Source organism: Lycorma delicatula, chromosome 8 (assembly GCF_047948215.1).
Source record: "Lycorma delicatula isolate Av1 chromosome 8, ASM4794821v1, whole genome shotgun sequence".
NCBI lineage: Eukaryota > Metazoa > Arthropoda > Insecta > Hemiptera > Fulgoridae > Lycorma > Lycorma delicatula.
Window position 1 is genome coordinate 17,454,176 of NC_134462.1, and position 14,072 is coordinate 17,468,247.

At 29.4% G+C, this 14,072-nt stretch overlaps 1 protein-coding gene across 5 annotated transcripts in view; it reads right to left on the reverse strand.

Moving 5' to 3' along the window:
- Positions 1-14,072, reverse strand: part of LOC142328592 (AP-3 complex subunit delta-1-like) — a 130,616-nt gene that overhangs the window by 85,703 nt on the left and 30,841 nt on the right. For 4 of the 5 annotated variants that reach the window (XM_075372370.1, XM_075372369.1, XM_075372366.1 and 1 more), the window contains exon 2: positions 5,510-5,605. In XM_075372370.1, coding sequence (XP_075228485.1) covers positions 5,510-5,605 — 96 coding nt within the window. Of the gene's footprint in view, positions 1-5,509; positions 5,606-6,076; positions 6,232-14,072 lie in introns of those variants that run through there. The other variant, XM_075372367.1, reaches the window with a different exon arrangement.

Here is a 14,072-nt window from a genome sequence, read left to right on the forward strand (position 1 = left end):
TTTGTTTAGCCTCCGGAACCACCTTAAAGTATTACTTCAGAAGATGAATGAGGATGGTATGTATGAATGTAAATGAATAATAGTCTTTTACTTTCTCAGGTTGACCATTCCTGAGATGTGTGGTTAATTGAAACCCACACACCAAGAAACACTAGTATCCATAATCTTGTCTTCAAAATCAGCTGATTTACGATGAGTTCACTACTAGACCAAGGCAATGAGTTTATAATTTTTACTTTTTTATCCTCTTTTTTTTACCTTCTACTGATCCTTGTATATCCATTCTAATCAAATTTTCTCCACTAATGATAATTCCCAGCCAGATAACAAAGCTTTCTTATTCTCAGCTGTTCAGATTATATGTTCATTCCTATTCACTCTCCTTATTACTTTTTCATTATTTTTTAATCCTCTTAAATTTTCTTCCATATCCTCATTTTAAATGCCTCCTCCATCCTACCTTATTCCTTATTTCTTATTTTACATCTAGACGGAAATTTAGCACTCCAAACAAAACACTTCACAAGAAGTTTTTGTAAGAATCTTGATTCCCTCAAATACAAATGGAATCTACATAACAAAAAATTGTCCCATGAAATTAAAACTTTTGAGAACAATTGGGAGGTGATAATATTACATTACCTTCTACCTATACATAAGCCCCAGCTCCTGAGCATGGGAAACAGACACCGTCTGCAACCAATTTTAACAAAAAAAAAAATGTTCTGAAGCCATCCCTACCACTAGCTAATCTTATTGCCTGCATAGCTCTGAAAATCAATGGAAAATGCAAATTTCACCACCCAACATAAAAATCCTGTACTTCTTGGTGTAATGATGAATACAGTTGTATTAAATTGAAGAAAAAAAATAGATACACTAAAATTAAGCTTAAGAATACAAATTTTGATTTGTATCTTGATTTTTGATTTTCAAATTTTGATTTCATTCCGGTAAAAAAAAATAATAATAATTTGGTTTGGCCATTTAAAGATTCTTTTGAATTGGAGTGGTTTAAATAAGATTTTTAAAAAAATATTTTTACTTTTAAAAAGATTATTTAAAAAACAAATTTAACATACTACATTATAAATATGCATAACCAATAAAATCTGATTAGTGAGACTTTTAAAAGATTTTCAGGATAAGAATTAAAGTAATAGATTTTCTTTTATAAATCTTATTTGGTCAAGAGATTTTTAAACAAAATTAGGTTAAAATAAACCTGAAATTTCTGTGGCCTCAAACACATTACAAAAAAATACAAAAATAATTTTATTAACAACTTCCAAATTTGTGTCATTTAGTATTCATTTCACTTATTCCTTATATTAATATACTTTCTTCAATATCATTTTTATTACTTTATTATTACTTTACCATATAGTGCTATAGCTGTAGAAGGGAAAATATTATAATCGGTTCAATTTGGGTACATGTGGTTTTCACCGGATCTTGACGTTTTGACACATAAGGAACCCAAAAAAACCGAATGGAAATTTTCTGAATTTTTGTATGTACATGTATGTATGTGTGTGGGGGGGCGCACGCGCGTTCAGTTTTGCATACTAAATCACCTTATATCTCCATAACTACTCGTTGATTTTGACCATACTTGATCAGATTACTTCTACATATGGAGGACTGATGCCAATAAATTTTATGCCATTAAATTTTTGCCTAATTATGGTCTTATTTTTCTCATACGCAATTGTTAACAATCAAATTTCCAAAAAAAGTTTTGCAAAATAGCACCCAAAAATGCTCTAAAGTAGTGGGAGGATATACTACATCAATAGTATTCCCTGTCATCACTAGGAGTGCTAGTGTAGCACTGGCAAACAACTGTATGCGTACACACTTTAATTACAATCATTGAATTTAAAAAAAAAATATTATAAAATAAAACATTTTATAATAAAATATTAAATGTTAACTATATTAAACATATCATAACAAAAAAAAATTAAATTTAAATAAAATGATAAATATTTTATATTTTTCACGTAACAATAAAGAGATTTTAACAATTTTTCATTTTAATAAGTCTGTATTTTGAGAAAGTGCTCTGATCAAGGTTTTCACATATGATCCCTACAGAAAAACACAGGGAGAGTTCCTTTCTTATCCATGGAATACTGTGTCAATCATTCTTAACGTGGTCTAAATAGTAAACAATTAACAATTAGATGCTCTTAATAATAACATATATTAAGAACATCTCATCGTTATATACTAAAGTGAAAAATTGAACTAAACATACATAAACTTTATGCTCTTTATCTCAAAAAGTCTAACTCTTTTGTCTTCTCAAATGAATTGTAACTAGCCTAATACTACAGTATTATCATTTTTCATTGTAAGATACAACCATAATTTTATTTTAACTTAACCAATAGAAGAGTATTAGTTTGAATGAATACCCACACCACAAAGAGATCCTGTAATGTATTATTTACAAGCAGTTAATTTTAATGAGTTTACAACATAAAACAAATACAAAAAAAAAAGAATAAAATCAAATGTAAACAATGAAACTCTACCTGTTAGCACATTCAAACCTCTAGGAGCTTTATTATTACAAAGAATCAACACATTTTTAACAGAAAACTAAAGTAAACCAACTTCAAATCGCACTCATTTTCAAATATTTTTCTAACGGACTGATACCTCTGCACTTTGAAATCATTCATTAAATGTGTTTTTGTGATAACGAGAGCTATTATAAAAGCCATTAACATCAGACAGTAATAAAACTGTACCCAAACTTACATAACTTAGGTGACATATAGCAACTGGTTTTGTTTAGTTCAGGCTATTGGAATTCTTACTTTACATAATTTAATATCCAGATATTACACCTAGAAAAATTTCAGATGTTGTCAAACCATCAGGTAGAACCTTCTTACCTAGGACCTCATAAACACATATTGTCACACATATTGTCATCAAATTATACATAAACATATCCTAACAGAAAGTCTACCATTGGCATTGTTGTTAATACAATTATAATTCAACATTACCAAATTTATGAACAGCTACCACAAAAGAAATTTTAACAAAACTGACATCAGTTTATTTTTCTTCTTTAGTGTTAATTAATTAATTATCGCATAAAATGAAATCATAATTGGATAAATATATATATATATATTTTTTTTTTTTTTAGTAGGGGAATAAAGCATAGCACCAACAGATGTAAACATAATATAAATTATATTCACTTCTTTACACATGTAATGAAATCTTGTATTACAAGACCTGTTTTATAAATATATATTACTGAGATCAATATCCACTGCAATCAAATAATTAAAAAAAAAAAGAAAAAATACTAGAACATGCTTACAAAAATATTTATCACATCATTAAGAAAACTAAGATAACAAAACGAAAAACTTGTTAATTGATAGTAACAACTGGGTTTAACATTTATTATTTTTATAAATTACCAAAACAATTTATCAACAGTAATATTTGCAGTTACACACAGAAATGCAGATATGCAAAATGTGTGAAAACATAATTATTGGACACTTGTGTATCATTACAAATAAGAGAAATATTTTCCAATGGCATAATAATGTTTCGTAAACTAACTTATATACATATACATGTTAAAAAAAAAAAGATTATATAGTTGAAGATAGTTAGACAATTTCTAGAACAAATATCACTATTATTGTGGGAAGTTAGGAATAATGATGATAACAGAGATGATCTTGAGTAAATTACTGAACTACACAGATCATATTCTCTTAAAAATAATCCTTCTCTAGATTGACTGTCCTTTTCTAACCTGCTCCTCCCTTCCCTTGTATTTGGAAAAGTACCAAAAACACATCACCCACACCCTGGTTTTTCCTATGGAGCCAAAGATTTATTGGAGTTCAAGCTAACAACTTCTTGCAACAGCTTCTACTTTATTGGGTTGCCTGTTGACAGTTCAGACACTGTGCTTCTTATCAAGGATTACATAAAAAGCAAAAATTTTTACCAAGATGCTTATCAGTTAAAGACAGGACCCTGCTACCTCACCTATAATACAAAAACTAATGGAGTGTAAAACTACTTCAGTTCATAGTTACAATTACACAAAAGTAATACATTTAACTATTTTTAAACATTACAAAACTTAACCGAATGGTTTATGTAATATCTATTAGTATTTTTCAGAAATGATAAGCTTTGGAGGTAAAGCCTCTATGCTTACTTTGACATTTTACAAAACATGCAATTTACTCCTGCTTGATTTCATGGATTTGCGTCCGATTACAATTATTGAGTTACAACTACATTGAGTTACAATAGATTTTTCCTTTCATAACGTCTACCATTAATCATTTTTACTAATAACACTTAAATATTATGTTCCATTTTCAATAATTTTGCCAAACTTCATGGTGGAGCAGTAGTGAGTCGGCCTTTCATTCAAAGCTCCTGAGTTTGAATGCCCATTAGGTATGGCATTTTTTCACAAACAAAATTCCATTTCCATATCCCAAAGACAAGCTTGAAGCTTATATAGCAAAAATAAATAACTAAGCAATTTTTACCTCATGATTCATTCAAAAATCTTTATAGCAAATAACTGAATGAAGAGACATTCAAGTGATAACATATAGAAGTAGTTTACTTTACTTAGAGTAAATATTGAACCAGAAGTATAGAAACCTACTCTGCAATGTGTTAAATGAAATAATTATAAATTGGTGATTATTTAATATTTTTCAAACAAAATTGGTTATTTTAATTTTGTATTTTTTGCTAGTAAAAAATATGTTAACTGACAAAAACCACTTTTTGAAAAACCATTTAAAATTTTGAGATTTTACTGTAAATCTAGTTTTACATAGAAATAGGTTTTTGAAATTTTATGATGATTTTCCAGTTTTTCTTAATGTTATAAGCACTTAAAGTGAAGCTAGTGTTAGCACTTTTTCTGAAAAAAGTTAAGTGATTTTATTTTTTATTTTTTTTTGAAATATAGTTAACACACTTTTCACTAACAACACAAAATTTAAATTTTATAAAAATAAAATAAATTTTCAGCTACATAATATTACTGTTAATTTCATATTTTCATGTCTGGAATTTCAAGGTAAAATACATATTTACTATAAATATTTTATTTATTTAAAGAAATATCACTTATAAAGTAATATCGTATTAGAACTAAACTTTTCAATAAAGTCAACTTATTTTAATCTGTAACAGCAACAAAAGTAGTTACATAGTAACAAAACATCAGGTCACAACCTGTATTAAAAACAAAATTAATTCAATAGAAATAAAAATGAGACAATCTTTTTTTAAATTGCAGAAAAGAATTATGTCTAACTGAATATTTCAATATTCTTTATTTTATTCAATTGTCTTCCGTTTAAATGGTTGAAGAGCTTTCCTTTATATAAATGCATATTTTCAACATTTCTGTAATACCTATATCCTCCATGACTAATTAATCTATTTCGATAGAAAAAAAATAATTTAAAAAAATACTTACATAAGTGAGTTTTGCCACAGCAGTTGCCTTGACAGCAAGATTTTCCTGTCGCAACTCCTGTTTAATCTCTTCAATACATTGTGCGATGTATTTAGCCTGAAAATTAAACAAATTATTATATTAAAAAAATAACAAAATACATTCAATAATTAATTAAAAAATTTCTTTATAAAAATTCACAACAGACAATCATTATTATTATTATTCGATTATATTAATATTATTATTATTATTATTACAGTGAAATTTAAGCGTAAAGAATTTGTTAAAATCTAAATATAATTAAATTTATGAAATGTACAAGATGTTAATTAAACTAAACGATATTAGAAATCAATTTCAAACTATAAAATACTTAATTTATAAATTATACATTTTCGTTTAATCATAACCATACTATTTTAAAAGCAAGACTAACAATAAAAACTGAAATTTAAATAAAATCATACTACGTTGTCTTTCAAAAATACAATATATGTAATTAAAAAATAAAAATAAAAAAAGTTAATACAACAAAATTAAAACTACAAAATTAAATAAATTACATTTAAAAACAGGTACACTTACAGTATAGAACTCATTATCATAATTTCTTTTACTACAATTTTTACTTTTAGCATACGAAGAATAAGAAAAAACATATTGGGACATTTGAATATCAAAGGTAGATGTTATAATATTATACAACTAATGAACTTCCAAGACGTTAATAAAAAAAATTTTAAATACCAAAAAAATAAACAAATTAAAATAAAAATCGACTTCACATCCACTGTTTCTCATATAATATTACATACTAACTTTTGTCAAAAAATGTATAGTTTTAATTTATATTTACATTTAAAACTGCAAAAAATTAAGTAAAAAACACAAAAATTATGTTAAGAGTTTAATAAAGAATAAAGGAATATATTTTTGTTGCATACATATTTCTGCAGCAAAACGTTTCTTAATGGCCGTGTCAAATAAAAAGTTAGAAAAATAACTTATCAAAATTCAATATAATAACATCGAACCATAGAAATCAATGAAGATAACAGGGCATTGTAATTAACAATTATCCTATCACAAAATGTTTTAAGATCAAGGTTCAATCACATTTTTACTTATTTTTAAAAATTAGTACTCAAAACACAATTATACAAATATTTGAAAGATTTAATCACAGAGGAATCAGTTCTGAATATCAGTATATCAGTACTGAATATCACCTATAAAATTTAACACATGACTTCAATATATTTAAGATTTAAGTTATTCTTTTTTTTTTTGTCTTCAGTCATTTGACTGGTTTGATGCAGCTCTCCAAGATTCCCTATCTAGTGCCAGTCGTTTCATTTCAGTATACCCTCTACATCCTACATCCCTAACAATTTGTTTTACATATTCCAAACGTGGTCTGCCTACACAATTTTTCCCTTCTACCTGTCCTTCCAATATTAAAGCGACTATTCCAGGATGCCTTAGTATGTGGCCTATAAGTCTGTCTCTTCTTTTAACTATATTTTTCCAAATGCTTCTTTCTTCATCTATTTGCTGTAATACCTCTTAATTTGTCACTTTATCCACCCATCTGATTTTTAACATTCTCCTATAGCACCACATTTCAAAAGCTTCTAATCTTTTCTTCTCAGATACTCCGACTGTCCAAGTTTCACTTCCATATAAAGCGACACTCCAAACATACACTTTCAAAAATCTTTTCCTGACATTTAAATTAATTTTTGATGTAAACAAATTATATTTCTTACTGAAGGCTCATTTAGCTTGTGCTATTCAGCATTTTATATCGCTCCTGCTTCGTCCATCTTTAGTAATTCTACTTCCCAAATAACAAAATTCTTCTACCTCCATAATCTTTTCTCCTCCTATTTTCACATTGAGTGGTCCATCACTGTTATTTCTATTACATTTCATTACTTTTGTTTTGTTATTGTTTATTTTCATGCGATAGTTCTTGCGTAGGACTTCATCTATGCCGTTCATTGTTTCTTCTAAATCCTTTTTACTCTCGGCTAGAATTACTATATCATCAGCAAATCGTAGCATCTTTATCTTTTCACCTTGTACTGTTACTCCGAATCTAAATTGTTCTTTAACATCATTAACTGCTAGTTCCATGTAAAGATTAAAAAGTAACGGAGATAGGGAACATCCTTGTCGGACTCCTTTTCTTATTACGGCTTCTTTATTATGTTCTTCAATTATTACTGTTGCTGTTTGGTTCCTGTACATGTTAGCAATTGTTCTTCTATCTCTGTATTTGAACCCTAATTTTTTTAAAATGCTGAACATTTTATTCCAGTCTACGTTATCGAATGCCTTTTCTAGGTCTATAAATGCCAAGTATGTCGGTTTGTTTTTCTTTAATCTTCCTTCTACTATTAATCTGAGGCCTAAAATTGCTTCCCTTGTCCCTATACTTTTCCTGAAACCAAATTGGTCTTCTCCTAACACTTCCTCCACTCTCCACTCAATTCTTCTGTATAGAATTCTAGTTAAGATTTTTGATGCATGACTAGTTAAACTAATTGTTCTGTATTCTTCACATTTATCTGCCCCTGCTTTCTTTGGTATCATTACTATAACACGTTTTTTGAAGTCTGATGGAAATTCCCCTTTTTCATAAATATTACACACCAGTTTGTATAATCTATCAATCGCTTCCTCACCTGCACTGCACAGTAATTCTACAGGTATTCCGTCTATTCCAGGAGCCTTTCTGCCATTTAAATCTTTTAATGCTCTCTTAAATTCAGATCTCAGTATTGTTTCTCCCAATTCATCCTCCTCAACTTCCTCTTCTTCCTCTATAACACCATTTTCTAATTCATTTCCTCCGTATAACTCTTCAATATATTCCACCCATCTATCGACTTTACCATTCGTATTATATATTGGTGTACCATCTTTGTTTAACACATTATTAGATTTTAATTTATGTACCCCAAAATTTTCCTTAACTTTCCTGTATGCTCCGTCTATTTTACCAATGTTCATTTCTCTTTCCACTTCTGAACACTTTTCTTTAATCCACTCTTCTTTCGCCAGTTTGCACTTCCTGTTTATAGCATTTCTTAATTGCCGATAGTTCCTTTTACTTTCTTCATCACTAGCATTCTTATATTTTCTACGTTCATCCATCAGCTGCAATATATCGTCTGAAACCCAAGGTTTTCTACCAGTTCTCTTTATTCCGCCTAAGTTTGCTTCTGCTGATTTAAGAATTTCCTTTTTAACATTCTCCCATTCTTCTTCAACATTTTCTACCTTATCTTTTTTACTCAGACCTCTTGCGATGTCCTCCTGAAAAATCTTCTTTACCTCCTCTTCCTCAAGCTTCTCTAAATTCTACCGATTCATCTGACACGTTTTCTTCAGGTTTTTAAACCCCAATCTACATTTCATTATCACCAAATTATGGTCGCTATCAATGTCTGCTCCAGGGTAAGTTTTTCAGTCAACGAGTTGATTTCTAAATCTTTGCTTAACCATGATGTAATCTATCTGATACCTTGCAGTATCGCCTGGCTTTTTCCAAGTGTATATTCTTCTATTATGATTTTTAAATTGGGTGTTGGCAATTACTAAATTATACCTCGTGCAAAACTCTTATAAGTCGGTCCCCTCTTTCATTCCTTTTGCCCAGCCCGTATTCACCCACTATATTTCCTTCCTTGCCTTTTCCAATGCTTGCATTCCAATCTCCAACTATTATTAAATTTTCATCTCCTTTTACGTGTTTAATTGTTTCATCAATCACTTCGTATACACATTCTACCTCATCATCATCATGAGCGCTTGTAGGCATATAGACATAAACAATCGTTGTCGGTTTAGGTTTTGATTTTATCCTTAAGTTATTCAATAAATAAATAACTTATTTTGATGTAGTTTATTTATTTATTAATAAATCTAACATCTATTTTTCAACATAATAATCCGCAGCTACTTCTCCTATCGCCCTACAAATTTCTTTTATCCCAGATATACAAAATTTTTCATTTACATTAATTTTTACTTTTCACTTTTGTGAAACTTGACTTTTATGTAATCACTGCCCTTCTTGTGGAGCAAGTTTGGACTATTAGTGGATATAGCAGAAACTCCCAAATTAATTATTCAATGATCACAATAATTGATTGTGCAGCATGGATGAGAAACATCTTGAAAAAAAATCATTCTTATTCTCTGTAAACTGCATCTTTTTTTTTTTTACACAATTACAGATTTTGCTTTATTTTCAAGTACATCAAGCAGTTCTGACTGTTAATAGTATCATGTTCTCTTCCAAAAATAAATTAAACCATTATCGCAAAAAATAAGACTATCATTCCAAAAGATCATTATCACCATTTTACTGGATGACAGTTAGGTCTTGAATTTTTTCTAACTGGGGAAGTAAAATGTCTCACAACTTCGCTGCTTGAATTCCGATTCATATTGTTATATCACAAGAATACTTATCAAAAATCATCTTTAAACAATGTTATTTTGATTCCTTACACAACTGGCTTCTTTGTTATTTTCAATAAGCTGTTGGAACCCTTCTTGCATGTTTTATAGTGATAGTTTGTTATAAACAACACTGGTCAACGTGATTTTTGTCTCACAAGTCTACCAATAAGTGAACTTAATGCATTTTTTTCCTGTTTTCAAAAATGTATTGCGAATTTCTCCATCACCCCAGTTTTTTGTTATTTAAATTTTTTTAAATATTTTAAAATGTTTTTTCATCCATTAGTCAATTGTCAAATAAAAGCTCCTAGAGTGTAGTAAATATGATGGAACCAAATGAGCTAACTCAAAGAGTAGCATTACTACTGTTGTGCAGGTTCAGACGTGTATAGACATGTACAAATGTGATCTAGTGTAGCACACATTCATAAGAATGATACCAGTTGTGAGATAGTAGTGAACCAGTAAACACATTACTGTGAATGCTTTGTTTGTCTGAATTATTGTGTATTACATAATTACAACTTTTTTTCTTTCAATTAGTCATTAGTTACAAAATGCCTAGTTTGTTTAAATCATCCTAACAATTTTTGTTATGTATGTGGCGAAGCGACACTCAAGTCCCAAAGGCGAAACCTTACTCCATTAGTAAAAAAGTGTTATGAACTTTATTTTGGTAATAAAATCGGGGACCAAACAAGGGCCTAGGCCCCACATATCTGTTGTTTATCGTGTTCTAGGCTTCTCACTAAATTGAAAAATGGCATATGCCACATGCTATTTGCTATCCATATGATTTGGAGGGACCCAAAGATCACTCTTTTGACTGTTATTTCTGCTTAACAATCACTAAAGGGATTACGTCAAAATCAAAACATACAGTGGTGTACCCTAACTTGCAATCTGCAATGAGACCAGTGTCACACTGTGAAGAATTGTCCATAACAAAGCCTCCAGAACATGTGACATTAGATGAAGAGAGCTCAGAGTCTGATGGAAGTAACGAAAAAAAGGCACAGATTCTGGAGATACAACTTTTGAACAAAGCAGTTCATCCGAGCCTCATTTACTAACTCAAGAAAATCTAACGATCACATATAAGATTTAAAGTTATCCAAAGAACAGTCTGAAATGCTTGCTTCCCGGCTAAAAGGATGGAATCTTCTTCAAAAGAATACAAAGATATGTACATCATAATCGTCATTCTGAATTAAAAGACTATTTTTCTAAAGAAATTGTCTTAATGTTTTGTAATGACATTTCTTCTCTTATGGAGACACTTTGCAATGAATGTAACATAGAGATTAATGAACAAGCACCATTCTGGTGCTTGATCATTAATTCCTCTAAAGTTAGTTTAAAAGCTGTGCTTCTGCATAATGGTAATAAATTCCCATCAGTACCTGCAGCTCACTCTGCTAGTATGAAAAAAACATATGAAAACTCTAAATTTATATTATTGGAAAAGCTTCAATATGTAGTGTATCAATGGAATACTTGTGGTGATTTGAAGATAATTGCACTTATTCTTGATCAACAGCTTGATTACACAAATTACTATTGTTTTTTGTGTGAATGGGTTAGTAGGGTCAGAAAAAAGCAATTCTTTTGAAAAGAATGGTATAAACATGAATCACTCATTCCTGAACAGAAAAATGTGAAACATGACCCATTGTGTAATCCTAAAAATGTGGATCTACCTTCGTTACACATCAAACTAAGAGTATGAAGAATTTTGTCAAGCCATGGACAATACTCCTGGTTTCATGTATTTAAAACAGAAGTTTCTAAAATTAGAAATTCAAACATTACAGAAGGAATATTTGTGGGTCCACAAATACAATCACTAATGCATAATGAAAAGTTTGAGGAACTACTGAATCCACTGGAGAAAGCAACTTGGCAAGCATTCAAAACTGTTACTCAGAGTTATTTGTAACTCAGAGTTATTTTCTACGAAAGGTGGAAAATTACCATGATACTGGCAACGATCTTATAACACCTTATAAAAATGTTTGCTACGGAAAAGAGGTAACAAGGCAAATGGAATCCTAATATACTGGCCGATTATTGTTGGACCATCAAAGGGATACTCCAAGGGCGAAAGATAATAGACAATCATCATTTCTTACTTTCTAAATGAGTCAAATGTTTGAATATTATGTAGTTAAGAATGCAGAAAGTATTAAAAATGTTTGAAATTATAAATGCCTGTCTCTTGGAAACCTTGCGCGATGGGGAAAACCGACAACATGTTTGAATTCAGGAGAAAAAATACTATCAGAATCACATATTTTTCTTTCTGAGGCAAAAAAAAATTCTTACGTATTTTTACCACATTGCTTGAACATCTGAAAGTAATATCTGGTATTTTGTACAATCTATGAAGCCAGAAATTTTATTATTGAATGTTTTTTTTTCAGAAAGTGCACTTTTCAATTAGATTTGTTATCGCTGAATGATAAATGTATATGTAAATCAGCTGTTTTAAATAAATTACTTCAATACAGAGTGTATAATTTTGAACATTTATTCAAAATAAATGAACTTTTTTTTTAACACAGGTGTTTGGTTCTTTAGTACTTAAATACCTCTTTGCATAATCTATTGGAACAGCAGGATTTTCACAAGCAGAATTTTACTCTAAACAATGTTTTCATTTTGAAAGAGACAATTTCTAAGTGAATAGAATTAAATTTACATACTAACTGGGCATTCACTAATTATGAAAAACTATTCCTACAACTTTATAAATAACATCCAGAAACTTCAGAAAATATTAAGTAAGAGAGGTTACCATGAACTCCTATAAAAACCAATGGTGTTAACATTTTTTCTTATTCGTACCAATACCTATAGCCTAATACCAAACTACAATCATACTAAATTGAATCACAATAGATCCTCAAGGTCAAATCACCTCTTTCAAACTCTCAGAATCACCTAAATATTGTTGTATGATGATTACAATCCTCTCCAAGCACAAGAGTCATTTGCTCTAAATATGATCCACCATGTGCAAAATTGTCTAGCATAAAATTACCTAGAATTCCGGTTTTCACCAGGATGATATCACTAGCTCTTTTCACTAACACAGCTTAAATGACACAAGATAATGCCTAGAGCAGCTACAGTAGATGGTACCTGTCTTAAACATGCGCTAACTTGTTACTACCTGTGATGATCTGTTCTGTCACATAGCAAAACTTTTGTAGTGCCCTTTATATAGCATTTGAAAAATGCTATGCGTGAGCAAGTTTCAAACCCAGAATCTTTTGCTTTTTATGAAAGGTAAAGACGCTACTACTCTGCCACATAAATCAGCAGATATTGATAAAAAAATAATTTCCAGTATACACCACCTTAACATATTATTTAACAATCAGACACAAGTACTACAAACAGATTACAAGTACAAGACAGATTGTACAAGTACTACAGACAGATTACTCCAAACATTAAGTCATATCATCCTAAATTTGCTCTACTTCTTCATGATCAACTTATAAAATGGAAATTCAAAGCACTAAGGAGATGCACGATTTGATTTTTCTTTCATCTAATTAAACATGTGAACTAAACAAAGATTTTTCAGTTTTTGATAGAATTCAATAAGATTAAGAGAACCCTCACACTTTTAGTAAAACTTTTTTCATGTGCAATTCCTTACTTATACCTAAATAACATTAGACTGATATTAAGTCAGAAATATAATGAATAATCACCATGAACAATAACAATTATCAAAGTGAACCCGTCAATTATAGCAACATGTTTGAAAGATAACAATAATAGTTATTTAAATTAACAAAAGCTATCTCATTTTATAAAATTTAAAAAAATAAATAGCAAACAAAAACAGTACTCAACATTTTATCTAATTATAAAAGTACATAAAAAACCTCTTCAACAGAAATTTGCTTAAGGATTCTTAATTTTATACTATAAATCAAAAAAACAATTCAATTTCACATAGTACTTTAAAAAAGTGAAAGTAGTGACATGTTCTGGTATTATGTACCTGACAAAAACAAAAGCAAAAAACTTTATACAACAATTTTATAAATGTAAAATGATTTTAATACAACTTAATAAACTTACACAA